Source organism: Eschscholzia californica, unplaced genomic scaffold, assembly GCF_041429995.1.
Source record: "Eschscholzia californica isolate CP2 unplaced genomic scaffold, dmEscCali1.0.p SCAF_1, whole genome shotgun sequence".
Taxonomy (NCBI): Eukaryota; Viridiplantae; Streptophyta; class Magnoliopsida; order Ranunculales; family Papaveraceae; genus Eschscholzia; species Eschscholzia californica.
Window position 1 is genome coordinate 52,524,189 of NW_028238198.1, and position 16,684 is coordinate 52,540,872.

Here is a 16,684-nt window from a genome sequence, read left to right on the forward strand (position 1 = left end):
TAAGTGAACTTGAAGAAATATGGTTTTTTTGCCATATTTATATGTTATATATGTGCTGAAAGTTGTGAACTTGGTAAGATTTTGCCATAAATTGATTATATATGTCTTTGGTTGCAGAAATGTTGAACTCTTCAGAGAGTGAGGAGGTGGATCATTTTGACAAAACATCCGAGAATGACATTGGCAAAAAGAAAGAAGACTTGTGTGAAGTTACAGTACCGACTGTTGGTTTGGAGTTCCGCAATACAGATGAAATGTATGAGCTTTGTCTTGCCTATGCTCGAAAAGAAGGTTTTTCAATCAGAAAACGTGTGGTAAATAGTGTGAGAAAGCTATCAAGTCTCGTACTAAAGTATTTGTGCCTTTGGTTAGGATTCGACTGAGACTATGTCCCAGTATAGAATCATTAATCATTTCACAATATTATGAAGCCAATTATATGGACTTTTGGTTTTAGAAGAATCTATTATACAGATGGGTGCAAACACCAGAGTGTATGAGTTTATTCACATGATTATTTTCATGATCATCTAAAAAGCTACATTAGTAAAGGCAACTTAAAGAATTGCTGAGATCACCATAAACTACTCCAAGACTCTGGTATGCCAGTGTGAGAACTGTTGTAAAGGGAACCCTCTTCAAGTTCTGGTTCAAGATACTAAATCTTTAGCTTAGATGAAATACAAGTAAATGAGATCCTTATAATGAGTTTAGAAGTAAACCTAACCCTAAGTTGTATTATTTAACTAAGTTCAAGTAATAAAAACTTCAGAGCATTTGATTCATTAAATCTAAATTCCTTTTTTCCCCTTCTTCTATTTAGACATTGTTCATATATGACCAATAAATCATCAGAAATCTAACTATTCTAAAAGAGAAACATTTCAACCACAGCATCTAGAAACCTAATGAAGATAAGGAAATAGATATGCAAAAAAAAAAAACTGATTTTTGAAACATTATACCTAAACTTATAACAAGTAGATGAACAAATAAAAACCCAAAGATTTTGGTTCATGGCAAAAGTCCGATCATTAAGATGAAGCTTGGGTTCGTAGAGAGAGAGAGAGATATATAAAATTAGAAATTTCTAAAGAGAGTTAGTAAAGAGAAAGAGGTAAGAGAGGTAGATGATGATACAATAAGAGATTTAACTCTTACCTTTGTTAATGGAAGAAGGAAGAATGAAACCCTAGATTTTTGCTCGCTCCCAAACTCGGTTGGACTGCAAAATCGATTTTGCCCTAGAAAATAACTTGGTCTGAGTAATAAAAGCTTGGTTTACTAAAGAGAAAGAGGTAAGAGAGGTAGATGATGATAGAAGAAGAGATTTAACTCTTACCTTTGTTTATGGAAGAAGGAAGAAGGAAGAATGAAACCCTTGATTTTTGGTAGCTCCCAAATTCGGCTGGACTGCTATTTCGATTTTGCCCTAGAAAATGGATTGGTCTGAGTAATAAAAGCTTGGTTTACTAAAAGGACCTATTTTGAATAGGAGTGAATTGGAGGGATCAAAAACGAAATAGCCAATTTTCCCTCATTTTTGTTCCTGCCAACTCATGATGCATGCCCGGTTGGACTGCCAAATCACCCGGTCGGGATTGAGGCCGGGATTGGCACCGGGCATAGCATCATTTTTGTTATATGTTTCACTTATCATACATTGCTAAACTTATTTTGTACCTTGTTGAGAGTTAGGGAAAATTTTGTATCAGTGAGTTTTATTAACTACTAGACGTTTTAGAGAGAGAATGCCCAGAGGAAGAATAAAAAGGGAGGTACATCTTGGCCGTCAAAAATGAACTTGAAGACTGGAACTATAGGTTTTGGGGAGAAAGGGTTTCTTGCGGATGTGGCTGTGGTCGTTAAAGAACATTAGGGACATGGTTGTTGTTGTTGTTTCTGTGTTTCTTGCGGAAGTGGCTGATGCCAAATCTCCAAATCATTATATAAAGGATGAGGTGAGGGGAGGAAGTAATTGAGTATTTCTGAAAATCTACCTGCATCATTCGCCGATATCGTAGGGAATTGGAATATTTTAATCCTATCTATGCAATCTTATAGTAGTGTCTCTTTTTTAGTTGCATCATACCCCTAAATGAAATTGGAAATAGATATCTTATTAATCGTAGTGATACCTTCAACAAAATAATAATAACTAATAATAACAACAGAAATGATAGGGACGCAGAAACCATAGACAGAAGCTAGACAGAATGCCGACGTGGCTTTGCCACGTCGACATCCTGTCCCGGGTGGCGTGTTAGTCTCTGCCTCCTCTTCCAAAATTTGAAATAGGTCCGTCATTTTTCATGGATTTCGGATCAGTCCCTCCTTTATTTAAATCTGGACTGTTGAGTTTATCAACGGTCTAGATTTTATCTACTCAGATTAGGAGAAAAGTCGAAATGTGGGAGAATGATGATAGATGGAGCTGGGTACTTGCCCTCCTAATCTAATTAGATAAAATCTGGACCATTGATAAAATCAACAGTCCAGATTTAAATAAAGGAGGGACTGATGCGAAATCCATGAAAAATGATGGACCTATTTCTAATTTCGTAAGAGTAGGCACAGACTAACACGCTACCTGGACCAGGATGTCGACGTGGCTTCGCCACGTCGGCATTCTGTCTGGCTTCTGTCTATGGTTTCTGCGTCTCTATCATTTATGATGTTATTATTAGTTATTATTATTTTGTTGAAGGTATCACTACGATTAATAAGGTATCTCTTTCCAATTTCATTTCGGGGTATGATGCAACTAAAAAAGAGAAACTACTATAAGATTACATAGATAGGATTAAAATATTCCAATTTCCCACGATATCGGCGAATGATGCAGATAGATTTTCAGAAATACGCAATTACTTCTTCCCCTCACCTCATCCTCTATATAATGATTTGGAGATTTGGCATCAGCCACTTCTTCAAGAAACACAGAAACAACAACAACAACAACCATGTCCCCGACGTTCTTTAACGACCACAGCCACTTCCGCAAGAAACCCTTTCTCCCCAAACCCCAATTTGTGAAGTAACCACGAACCTATAATGGAGGTCCTTCTTTATCAGTTACCCACCAAGAAGCAGTTACCCACGAACTTTGGTGTTTAAGTAGTAGTAATATTCTTGTTTATATACTATACTAACAACAACTCACTTTTCTAGATTGATTTACTAAGTATTATTTTAATTTTACATTTCAGTAATCTGATGATTATTTTAAGCAAAAAATCCCTGCCGGAATCCCATTTCTTCCTTTAGAGATTTTGTAATTTTTTGCCAAATGAAAGGGTAATTTGGTGTTTGAAAGATTTTGATTTATTTTACTACTAGTATTTTTGGTCAAGTTTTAGACAAATGTAAGTTGGGTGTGAGTTCTTCATGGGGAGTTCGTTAGATATTGTTTTCTTGTCTCTCATTCTTCTTAAACGCTTCATCTATTCAATCTATATTTAGTATGTTTTCATAATTTTCAATTTGAAGATTCTAAGTTTTACTAGTTTTTCAACTCTCTCTCTCTCTCTTGGGTTCCTTTATTGTAAAACTTGAAATAGATTTGTGAATCTCTCTATCTAGCTTTTGATTTAAAGATTTGGATTGAAATCAGACAAATCATCATCCTCTATATAATTTGAATCTACCTGTTAATTTTATAGGTTCTTTAGATTAGTTGTTAAATTCCGAATTTTGATCTTGAGATGAGGGTTTAGTTGTAGGCAAATTATGATCCTTGTTAACTGAATATTGTGTATGGTGAGCAGCACTTAGAAATGACCGATTTCTAGGGATTTTTTCTTTAGTTTTGTAGTTAAACTAGAAGGATTCTGAAGATAAACCACAAGAGGTGAGTTGGTATTTAAGTCTCTCTTTTAAAGAAAAGGAAGAAAAGAAAAATGAAAGAAATGAAGACTTTTTTTAGACATTTCTTCAAACATTTAAACATCAAACTAAATTAAGTTGCTATACATCAACATTCACAATAGCAGTAGTATAAAAAATTGTTAGATCTTACCTCGAATATCCACCATGGTTGGTTGGTAAGAGTTATTTAGATTGCCCACTTTGGCTTTGTCTATGTTTACCTAGAGGATTCTACAGATCAGTTGGTATTTAAAGAGAAGAAAGAAAAGAAACGTTTGCATGTAAAAGAGTGATTAGAATAGAGATAGGTAAGAAGATGGAAGGTGAATTTTATTTATTATGAACTAAAAGGGTAAAAAACATATGAGGATGAGGGTAGGTTTATATTTTTGTCAAGTGGTGATTTAGAGGGATAAAGAACGTTAGGAAGAAAAAGAAAACATACGCATGTGTTTTTAATTGGATGGTCAATTTGAACGAATAATTAATGACCAAAGCCATTGGATCTTGCTATGCTCAAAGGAGAGAGTTGATGAAGATTTTTTTTTTTTTTTTGTTAAAAAGAGAGTTGATGAAGATGGTATTTAATATTTTAATGGTATTCAATTTCCATTTCATGAGTTACATTCGTATTATTATTTCACGAGGGTGAACAAAGTTATGTTGCATTGAGTGGGTAAACTAAACATCTAAGATTCTATAAGAAATCCAACAAAATATCAGATATGTCTTTTGATTTGTCCCAGTCAGCAAAAAACATTGCGTTTTAGATAATAGATTATCAGTTTCAAATTCGTTTTCTTAGGGGTATTGAAGATTGAGTTCTTTGTTTATTCTGTTTTTTCTATTCGGATTTATCATTTTATGAACAAAGTATAAAATTTACAGATTGATAAAGAACAAAAAAAAATGCTGACCTTAGATCAAAACTCCAGAAATTTTTTGAAAATTTGGTTAGATACTTGTCGACATATATAATGTTCAAAATAAATGATGACAGTCCACCAGCCTTTGGTGCAATGGTCGAACACCCCTCTTAAGTCCATGAGGTCGTGGGATCGAGTCTCAGTGGAAGTAGTTTGCCATCAAGATTTATCGCATGTAATTGTCGGGCTTTAGGCCTCTTTCATGTTGGTGGACTTTAGGCCTCTTTCATTCTTGGTTTAAATTAGGCGGTGATCATGCTCATCACATATTCATGATGTATCAATGTCTTGTAACGTCAAACGTAGATCGTAGTCGAATTCTCAAAAAAAAAAATGATGACACTATTTTGTTCTTTTGTCGGAAAATATGATCTGATTGCATTTCTTGATTTTTCTGTAATCCTTTCTACTTACTAAAAAATATAAGAATCTAGTATGTTTGACCAACTAAGGTTGTTCAACATTCAACGTATGAGTAGGGAATTACAATGGTTTGGAAACTGCTTTGACAATCTTTGTCAAAGCAGTTTAAACCTCCTCAACATGCCCATATATGTATTCAACTATTCCGACCATCTTAAGGGATTAAATGTTCTTTGTTTCTCATATAGGAATAAGAGAGTGATCCAAAATAATTTGGGGTATATGGGTCAAAATGATAAGCTCAAATTACAACTTGGGCAGGAATAGTTTCACGAGATAGACCTCATTTTTTATTCTTATTAGGTTTCCGCCGCGTCTTATGGACGGAACATATCCCTCTTGGCTACGTCGTAAACTACATTTTATCTGAAGAAAGAAGATAAAGATAATGATAGTAAAAAAGGGGTTATTTCTCAAATAGCCCCCAACTTTGTGACCGGTTTCCTGCCTAGCCGACTTTTTGTCAAGAGAGAGAAATGTTGACTGGTTTACCGTGTTATAACGATAAGTGAAAAAGGGCCATCTGGGTATTTTTGACAAAGTAGGGGGCTAGGCAGGAAACCGGTCACCAAGTTGGGGGCTATTTGAGAAGTAACTCTAAAAAAAATGAAGATTAAGATTTAAACGAGAGAGTGGGAAGTTATTTAGAAGTTGTGGAAGGGAGAGAACAAAGAGAGAGGGTAGGAAAGAATGAGAGAAAACGTGAATCTTGAGAGATATTTTAGGGAGATTTTAACTAATTTAATTGTTGACACTACTGCCCCTTTATTTTGAATCGAATTACAAAAAGAGAATTATATATCGGTCGTCGGATTTAATCTCTATCAAACTCCCAATAAAGATAGACGGTCAGACTTATCCCCTAGATAACCGACTGACCTGTTTTATTATAATAGATAACAACCCTCTAAAACCCTAAACTCAAATCTCTCTCTAATTTTCACGGTGAAAAAAAACTTGAGGTTGGCTTCGACCGACTTTTCGGCCATTCAAATAACTAGGGTTTTGATATTGTAAAGATCACTAGTAAATTGTTGCCAAAAATGGCACAAAAGCGTCACCAAAGTGTCAAATTACGTCGCCAAAAGTGACCAAGTTGTCCCGAAGAACCTTGCAGAGACAGCATTGGTGAAGTTTTGGCAAAAATATCCCTAAAAAGCGTTTTGGAAGTGCCACAAGGGACCATTTTTTTGCCAAAAGTGGTGGAAAAACGTCATCAAAAGTGTTGCAAGAAAACATCCTACAAGATGTCCACAATAGCTGTAGAAAGCTTCAAAGAAGCATCACCGAAGGTGTAGAGAAAAACTGTGACCAAGGGGTTGCAAAAATATCTCCAAAGTTGTCAGTAGAAAGTGATAAAGAAACCGTAACCGAGTATTGTAAAAAGAGTCGTCAAAGGTGTAGAAAAGGCATTACTAAAAGCATCATAATAACCACGAAATTCCACGCAGACTAACAATAAAAGGCAGTCCTTTAAATGCTATACCTTCAAATCACGCCTTCAAATATCTGAAGGAGAAACTGTTAAATTGAAAGATGTAGATAGACACAAGAGAGAAGTATGAATTCAAAGGTGAATTGTATTGACTTGAATATGAAGTATTTATAGGCTTTACATAGGTCCTAATTACATAATTAGAAGTGTAAATATGTTACATAAATATTGATAAATACAAAGTATTGGAAAGCTAAATATATACAAGTATTGGTGATCGTTGGATCCTGACACATGCATCGTTTGATTGTCTTCAATCCTTTGAGATGATTTTCCTTCCCAATTGTTCTTTATTCAATATATTATTTCAATAGATATTGTAATAATATACAAATATAATATATGTGTATATATGATTTGTATATTACTCCAATATTCTTTATATCATATATTATAGTATGATGGTAATATTATCTTAATAGTATTTGTATATTCTGCGGAGGAGCGAGAAACAGTCGGTTGTTTCTTGGATTTCCAAGATAATGGGCTTGCACCTAACATAGTGAAGTAGCCGGTGGTAGAACGCCGAGTAATATGACAACTGGCCTAATCAGAATCAGTAAAACCAAAAATGGTGAGAGAGCTAGATGATGAAAGGAGAATCCCATGATCTAGGGTACCTTTCAAGTATCGTAGAACTCGAGTCGCCACATCCATATGGGTAGTGCGGGGGTGTTGCATAAATTGACTAAGGTAGTTGACCGAAAATGCAATGTCAGGTCGCGTAACAGTGACATAAAGAAGTCGACCAATCAGACGACGAAATTGTGTGGGGTCATCTAAAGGTGTACCGTCTGTCGGTAGCAATTTCAAATGTTGTTCCATTGGGAATGAAACAGGTTTGGCTCCAAGGAGACCAGAGTCTCGAAGAATGTCTAAGGTGTACTTTCGTTGGCAAAGAAAGATACCCTTGGGTGAACGAGAAACTCCAATTCCAAGAAAGTATTGGAGGCGTCCTAGATTTTTAAGAGAAAATCGTTGTTCAAGACGCTGTCGAAGAGATTGAATCGCCTTGTCATTATTGCCCGTTAGGATGATATCATCAACATAGACAAGAATGTAAATTACAGTCGAACCATGAAAATAACAAAAAAGAGAATGGTCGGAGGAAGATTGGTTGAACCCTTCGGCCTTTAGACCGGTAGAAAATTTAGCAAACCATTGTCTGGAGGCCTGTTTCAAACCATAGAGAGATTTGTTCAAGCGACATACTTGATTATTGCCTGGTTTGCCAAAACCAGGTGGGATGTTCATGTACACCTCTTCATTTAAGTCACCTTGAAGAAATGCATTGTTGACATCCAATTGATGGAGTGGCCATCCTCGGATGGTAGCAAAAGAGAGTAAGACACGAACAGTGACCAATTTGGCGACTGGGGCGAAGGTGTCATGATAGTCGATGCCCTCAACTTGGGTATAACCCTTGGCAACGAGTCGCGCTTTATGACGTTCAATTGAACCATCAGAGCGGTATTTTATTTTGTAAATCCACTTACAACCAATGGGTTTCTTGCCAGGTGGTAAAGGGGTCAGATCCCACGTGTTGTTCTGTTCGAGGGCTGAGATTTCTTTAGCCATAGCATCACGCCATTCTGGAATTTCCTTGGCGGCCGTATAAGATTTTGGTTCTTCTGTAGCGATGATCGAAGTAAGAAATGCCTTATGAGAAGGGCTAAAACGCTCGAAACCAATGTAGTCTGTTAATGGATATGGTGTGTAGGAGGTCGGTGTAACAGTACACGAACAAAGATAGTCAGCCAAGTAAGGTGGCGGATTTCGGGTACGAAGTGGTCGAGAAGGAAGTGGTTGTTCATCCTCTGGTTGTGTCACTGGCGGAGAGCCGATGTCAGAGTGCGGAAACGGTGATGTAGTTGTGGGTTCGAGATTTTGATTAGTCGAAGAAGGCTCAATCGAAGGGGAAGATAAGGATGGTGAAGGGTCGTTCCCATCGTTGAGAGGTTTGGGTCGGAGGTAATCGGGGTGTAAGAAGTTGATGGAGATTCCACCGTAGGGGAAATGGTGGAAGGAGTAGTGGCATTATAGGAAACCAGGGGCTCCATCCAAGATGGTGACTGATATTCGTCTTGACATGGTGAAAATATAGGCGTCGTTGGATGGAGGGTGTAATCGTCCAATTTAAAAGGAGGGAGAATCGAAGAGTCAGTAGACGAATGAACATTGTCCTTTACCATAAAGGGAAATTTGTCTTCAAAGAAGGTAACATTTCGGGAGTCGTAGAGTAATTTAGACTCTAGGTCGTAGATTGTGTATCCTTTCTTACCCGGAGGATAACCGACGAAAACACCTGGTTTTGCTCTAGGGTCAAACTTATTTTTTTATGTTGACATTGTGGCCAAAGCAGAGGCAACCAAAAACGCGGAGGTTCTTGTAATCTGGAATTGTCTCATATAAAATTTCATGAGGCGATTTATATGACAAAATGGGAGTTGGCATCTTATTAATCAAATAAGTTGCTGTTTTCAAACACTCACCCCAAAATGTGAGTGGAACATGTGCTTGAAAACGAAGAGCACGTGCGACATCAAGTAAGTGTCGGTGCTTGCGTTCAACTACCCCATTTTGTTGGGGAGTCGAGACACAACTACGATGGTGGATAATACCGTTTGAGTGAAACCAAGATTGTAAATCCTTAGTAAGGAATTCGGTTCCATTATCAGAACGAAAAATTTCAATCGGACTTGAAGACATTGTAGTCTGATTGCAAGAATAGGCTTGATAGTCTTGTGATATTGTTTGGTACTGAATTTAAAAAAGAAATCTAAGTATTTCTTAGTTTCAGACTTGGATTCCATAAGAAATGTCCAAGTATATCTGGAGAAATCGTCAACAAGGGTGAGAAAATACCGTTTGTTGGTCAAAGATGGGACGGAAAAGGGTCCCCAAATATCGGCATGGATTAATTGAAAACAAAATTTACTCAATGAAGTACTTTTATTAAATGGTAACTTGTGTTGCTTTGCCATAGGGCATACAAAACATTCATGCGATTTGTCATAAGAAATAAAATTAAATTGTTCAACTAAAAATTTAAGGCGTCCTAAACTGGGGTGCCCAAGTCGACGATGCCAAATGTCGAGCGGCTTATTGAAAGCGAGTACTGAAACATTTCTACGAAGGATGTAGAGGCCATCAATTTCATCAGCCATACCAATCTGCCGAGTCGTCAAGTGTTCCTGGAAAACACAATGAGTTGGAGAAAAATTGACGTCCAAATGTAAAGATTTACTTATTTGGCTAACAGAAATCAAGTTAAATTTAAAACTTGGAATGTAATAAACATTATCAATTGTTAGAGTGTTTGAAAAAACCACTCTGCCAATGTGTTTCACCAAATAGGTGGTCCCATCAGGTATTTGTACATAACATGATGGGGGGGCCAAGTCGTAAGAGCTGAAGGCACTTAGGGAAAAACTAACGTGGTTAGAGGCACCACTATCTACAATCCAAGAAGAAGGGTTAGACATTAAAATTGTACCTGACATTAAAGTCGCCTTAGAACCAGGGCAACACTGGCTTCGAGAAGTGTGATAAGTCGATCATAATGCTCTCGACTTAAGATCGGAGTTGCAGACGTGTTGTTGGTGGATGAACTGGATACAGCTAGAGTGCGGTGGGGAATGTTTTTACGCTCTGGATAGCCGTGTAGTTGGAAGCATTTTTCTATTGTATGTCCTGGTTTGTGGCAATGATCACATAGTACACCCTTGTTGCAATTTTCAGTGGAGTGCCCGTGCATTTTGCAAGTACTACAATAAGGGCATGGTCGTTTACCTCTTTGAGAATTCTGAGTATGTTGTTTGGCAGCAGCCGCGATCTTAGTAGTGAGAGCAGAATAGTCAAAGGGTGAACCAGCAGCAATATATTGTTGTTGCTCCTCTTGAGTAACCATATTATAAATTTTGGCCAAAGAGGGCAAGGGGTCCATAAGTAGGATCTGACTACGAATGGGTGAAAAACGTTCATGCAGTCCCATTAAAAATTCCATCGTACGGACAGAGTGATGGTACTCAATGGTTGCCTTCCCAGTAACACAAGCGCATGATTGGGGAGGGAGGAGGGAATCTAACTCGTCCCAGTAAGTTTTCAGTTGGGAAAAGTAAGCAGAAATAGTCAAAGCTTCTTGACGAAGGGAAGCAATGGATTTTCGCAACTGATACATGTAAGGAGAGTTGGATTTGGCATACCTTTCTTTTAAACCTTTCTAAACTTCAAAAGCTGAAGTCGAATGCATAATGCTACTGCGGATGTCAGGGCTAACGGAGTTGAGGATCCAACTCTTAACCATTGTGTCACAGCGGATCCAAGCATGGAGATGGGTGGAATCCGTGGGTTTGGGCAAAGAGCCATCGATGAATCCTTGTTTGTTTTTAATGACAATGACGTTATGCATGCCACGAGCCCAAGTCGCGTAGTCATGCCCAGTGAGAGCCGGAGATTGGACAACGGAAGTACCAGTATCTGAAGGATGCACATAATATTCATCGCAAACTGGGTTAACAGTGCGTGATGTGTCAGAGGTGTTCATAGGACTCTGGGTAGTCGTGTCGAAGACATCGTTATTCACCATTGTGGGGTTGTCAGTGGCCATGAAGGAACTGTGAAGGAAGAAAATTAAGCAATTTGAAATTAGTTTGTTTGCTTATTATATTGTCTTTTTTTTTTTTTTTTGTAAGGAAAAAGATATTATATTAAAGGTGACGGTAACAACCGTTAGAATATAGCTCAGAGACGGTTGGGAACCGTCGCGATTGGTACGTCAGGAATACTTAGAACTAGGGTTTCTGCCGCCGAAAAGAGAAAATTGACGGCGAAAAAAAAAACGTAGAAAACAGCAAAGGGTTGGTCGGTCGTGGTTTTTAGATCATCTATAGTCTGATTTGGGAGATTAATTAGATTAGTACATACCGATTATTGTTGATTTCTAGAGAGAGAAACAAATTTGAAACTCTCTGTAAAGTCGTTTTTGGATCCCAAATAAGCACCGAAATCGTGTAATTAACTCATTAATATGTGATAACCACCTATAGATTGTTAACTAGTGCGATTAGGATCGAAAAAAAATGCCGGAAATTGGTCGGAGTGGTTGTTCTCGTCGGAGAAGATAAGTTCTCCTGTGATGAGATCGGGAACCAATTTGAGGTTTTGGTTCTGAGTTTGTCCGTAAGTCTATCCTGGTATTAGAAGAAACCGGGATGGTGTGGTCCAGTTTTAAAAAAAAATTGGATAAGGCTATTCCGGGTTTGAAAAACAAAACCGGGACTAGGTTATTCTAGTCTGGATGGGTTAGAACTCATTCTGGGTTAGGTTTAGTTAATTCCAGAACAGGGTGAAATTGATTTTCTGGCTTAATAAAAGCCTAATAAATCGAAAAAAAATTCGGAAAAAAAATATGAAAATTTTGAATTTGTTACTGACCTTTGAGTGGTAATGAGTGAGTATATAAAATTGATAATCCTTTGCTTGATCGTAAGACAATCGAACCGAACAATAATGAAACTCCTTATAACTTGAGAGTAATATCCCACTAATAACCTTGCTCTTATACCATGTTAAATTGAGAGATGTAGATAGACACAAGAGAGAAGTATGAATTCAAAGGTGAATTGTATTGACTTGAATACGAAGTATTTATAGGCTTTACATAGGTCCTATTTACATAATTAGAAGTGTACATATGTTACATAAATATTGATAAATACAAAGTATTGGAAAGCTAAATATATACAAGTATTGGTGATCGTTGGATCCTGACACATGCATCGTTTGATTGTCTTCAATCCTTTGAGATGATTTTCCTTCCCAATTGTTCTTTATTCAATATATTATTTCAATAGATATTGTAATAATATACAAATATAATATATGTGTATATATGATTTGTATATTATTCCAATATTCTTTATATCATATATTATAGTATGATGGTAATATTATCTTAATAGTATTTGTATATTCTCCAATATAATATAATGAATATATTATTCCAATAGAAACAGAACAAGAATCTTATCTTTTTGTTTCGGTACATAGTACTCTTTCAATTTTCAGGTTCAATTGCTGAAAAGAACGTTAGTGTTTCAACTCACGAGCTCAAGGAATATAACAAACCAGGAGATACATGAATTTCAATTCAGGGTAAAGTTTATACAGTAACATACTAGATTAAAGATCAGCAAGGTCGATTCTCATATTCTTAACCTCGCTGGTCAAGATGTCCCAAATTCGTTTCTTGCTTTTCATCCTGGAAGAACTTGGATATATAAATGTCTGTGTGTGTGCGTCTGTGTGCGCGCCTGTGTACGTGTGTGTGTGCGTATTATGCATAATAACAGTGAAGAAAAGGAGAAACATAAACATGTGGTAAGGTACAAATAAGAGACTTGGTGCAATAAAGAGATTTTCAAGGCTTGTTATGATATAAATGATGAGAATAATCATTCTTACAAGAACAGAAAAATGACAATTTGTAGGACTAAACTATGGTTTTATTGAGCTTTCCTATCAAAAAATTTTGCTCTGCTACAAAATGGTAATGGTTGGGGAGATCAGTAACATTGGCGAAAACAAAAGAAACATCCCCTCGACTCGTTTTGTATGTTACTATTTGGTTTCTCCTCCATAACATTGTCATCATGAACAGCCATTAGAGAACTTGTACCGGGAGATTCGGGTGGAAAGACTTTATTTTCGGAACTAAATGTTCGAGACGGGGTCATGTGTTCGACCGGTGAAATGGTGATCAAATAATGTTGAAGCATCTGCACTATTTGGCTGAAGTTTGGTCTCGCATTAGGATCCTCCCTCCAACATTGACTTATAATAAAACTCAAATCTTCTGGGAGATTTTCTGCACTAGGCCTCACATTCTGTGATAACAAAAATAACTACCTTTAGTTATTGATTGGCTTAGAGAGCGGTCCACTATTTTGACAATATATATATCAGTGGCCCGAGGTTTTGTTTGTGGCATGAGCTTTCCCAAGCCCAACCAAAAGTCTTTAACAACCCAAGGTATTGGCGTCGTCACCTATAAATCAGGGTCTGGGCTGAGTGCAGGACTAAGTACGATCTCTTACACGTGCCACTTGCACGTGGGGTCCCTTTTAGACTTAACACGTTTCCTACACCCTTAGGATCAAGCTGCCTCGCTCTGATACAATCTGTGTGCCTGAGACACGATAACCTATCGATATTGTACCTAATTAGCCTCCAGCATGTGGCTCGAAGTTTTATTCCTGACGTGAACTCTCACTAAGCACCCAAAAGACCTTGACATATATAGGAGAGAGAGATATAACTCACCCTAAAAGCGGCTGCATAAGCTGCCTGAAGGTTTGACATACCTTCAAACGGCAACCTGTTGTGTAGAAGTTCCCACAAGACGATAGAAAAGCTATATAAATCCACCTTATGGTTGTAGTGCTTCTTCTCGCCGTGCCTTAATGTGACTGTGCTGTACAACTACGCCATCAGAAGAAGGTTATATCTTTTTATATTTCTGGAGTAGTTATTGAAAATGAGACTCCTCCGAAGAGCAATTTGTTCGGATATACCTCTGGAGCCATCCAGCGGTATGTCCCTGTTTCAGCAGTCATCATCTCTGTTACAGATTCTTCTCTAGCTAGACCAAAGTCGACAAGTTTCACTGTTTTGTGATCTGCAGTCAATATCAAATTTTCTGGAAAAAATAATCACGTGTCAATATTTTCGTCCACTTTGTTATCTTTCCGACAGGGGTATTTCACATATACTATATACTAATACACACACATAGGATCAGAAATTCTAAGTTACAGGATTGCTCTGATGCATCCTATATTATATATAAAGTATAAACAGGACTTATGTGTCTATCACGGTTTTCCATCTTTAACCAAGTATATAACACCAGTCCTGGTAAGCTCGATGCTATGAATGGCTCATGGATCAGATGATGCTACAGTTTTATTTATCATGAACTCAAATTTTTAAGAATAACTATGACATCATTATAAGATAGGTCAAAATATTTAACCGCCAAGAAAGAATTTTTTTTTTTCAGATAGCTAAAGCCAATGATAATATATAGAAATTCAATATCCTCAGTTGAGCATTGTCAACCATATATTCAGCATAAATGGATTTAATGGGTATCAAAGGTATAAAACAACCGAGCTGATTAACAAGTAAAGAAAATGAAATGGAGAAAAGAGCAATTACCGGGTTTAAGATCACGGTGGATAATCCCATTCGAGTGCAAACATTCCATTGCCCGAGCTATATCGAGTGCAAAACTAACTGCAAGACGTGTGTCCAAGCATCTCGGCCGCAAATTCACAAAAAACTTACGCAGTGTACCACCGAGTAAAAGTTCAGTTACTATCACCATTACCGGATTTTTGCAAGCTCCAATGAACTATTGATACAACATTAAAAACCAAGAACAGTTCTATAAAAATCCTTAATCAAGAAACACATATAAATAACTTATCTCAATTACCAACGAGTTTTAGATTTTTCGACTTAGCATAGACGAAATCCCACCTTTACTAAATTCTTGTGTTGAACTCTAGAAAGCATTGTGACTTGTCGAGCAAATCGTCTTTCTCTCTTAGTAATTTGCTCTTGGGTTTCCCCTTTATTAACAATTTTAATGGCAACATTTTGATTTCTATATCTGAAAACAATACACAGAACAATAAGACAACATAGACATACCCAGAGCTAAATTGAGTTCCACCAATCCTACAAATTTCATTGAGCTCGAGAAAAGGGTAAAAAAGGGTTCATATAATGGGTTACTCATTTATATTGATAATCACCAGAAAGTAAACTAGGGTTTTCTGAATCATGGTAGGCTGTAATCAGATTCATCAATCATCATAAAAGTAGAAATGAACTTACTTTCCTTCATATACTTTGGCATGAGCTCCTTCCCTAATTCTTGGACCAACAAAAAGTTGTTTAGGATCAATCAGATACTTGGGGTCCAAATGAAACTCATCAACTGAGTAGAATCCATTACTTGATTCCATTTTTCTTGTTAGATTCTTAGGTAACAAACTTTTAGTATATCTATTAACACTTCAATCCATCAAACCCATTTGTTGAAATAAACAAATTTAGGGTTAATAAGAGCTAGCTCAAACTGATAAATTGGCATTGCTTACTTCTACTATTTACCACGATAACAAAGAAACAGATTTAAAAATCAAAACTAAACAGAAATGTGGTATTTGCTGAAAAAACCAAAAATTTAATCATATGAACCCGACCCTGACTTCCCTACACTCTTAGGTCATTTTTGGCGCGCGGAAATGGAATGTGATTCCTAGGAATGAGAATTTAATTACTGTAGATTGATGTTTGGTTTGATCAGGAATGAGAATTTGATTCCTGACATATTCCTAATTAGGTGTTTGGTTCGTATAGGAATATGAATGTAAATATTTGTAAAAGTTCACTTTTATCCTTACTTAAACTACATAAAATACACATCAACTTTGTTGTATATTAGAATATGTGTTATTTATTAAAATTCGTAGATATGAAATAATAACACGATACACCAAAGGGTTAGAATTTAAAGATAATAAATAAATGTCTTAATAAAATTTTATTCGTAAAACTAAATAGAAATTTGTCTAAAATTATATTTTATTCATAAACATAAATAGTACTTATTAATACCAAACCTCACAAAAAAATATAAAATTGGTAATTTAATATTTTGTTAAAGATATATTTGTCAATAAATACTAATATATGTAATTCCGGTGCAATGAGAATCACAATCCCACTTCTCCCCTCGGTTTGCTATTACCCCTTTTTGAGGGAATCACATTCCCCGGCCCACACCATTCCCACAAGCCAAACCATGATCTGGAATGTGATTCCCAGGAATCACATTCCATTCCCACGCCATTCCCGCACGTCAAACATGGCCTTAGGGTAACTGAGAATGTTAAAGATC

General features: G+C 36.7%; 3 protein-coding genes across 3 annotated transcripts; all 3 read right to left on the reverse strand.

The window, feature by feature from the left end:
• Positions 1 to 10,213: 10,213 nt before the first annotated feature.
• Positions 10,214 to 10,891, reverse strand: LOC147567558 (uncharacterized). Its single transcript, XM_086657440.1, has one exon. The coding sequence runs from the start codon at positions 10,889 to 10,891 to the stop codon at positions 10,214 to 10,216; it is 678 nt and encodes a 225-aa protein (XP_086513566.1).
• Positions 10,892 to 10,933: 42 nt separating this feature from the next.
• On the reverse strand, positions 10,934 to 11,299 carry LOC147567559 (uncharacterized). The gene has a single exon (XM_086657441.1). The coding sequence runs from the start codon at positions 11,297 to 11,299 to the stop codon at positions 10,934 to 10,936; it is 366 nt and encodes a 121-aa protein (XP_086513567.1).
• A 1,830-nt stretch (positions 11,300 to 13,129) lies between these two features.
• On the reverse strand, positions 13,130 to 15,891 carry LOC147567560 (serine/threonine-protein kinase STY13-like). Its single transcript, XM_086669734.1, has 6 exons — positions 15,616 to 15,891; positions 15,256 to 15,388; positions 14,932 to 15,127; positions 14,286 to 14,410; positions 14,035 to 14,193; positions 13,130 to 13,598 (listed from the first exon to the last, which is right to left on the reverse strand). Exons 1-6 carry the CDS (start codon positions 15,744 to 15,746, stop codon positions 13,278 to 13,280), a joined length of 1,065 nt encoding a protein of 354 aa, XP_086525860.1. The 5' UTR covers positions 15,747 to 15,891; the 3' UTR covers positions 13,130 to 13,277.
• Positions 15,892 to 16,684: the final 793 nt, after the last annotated feature.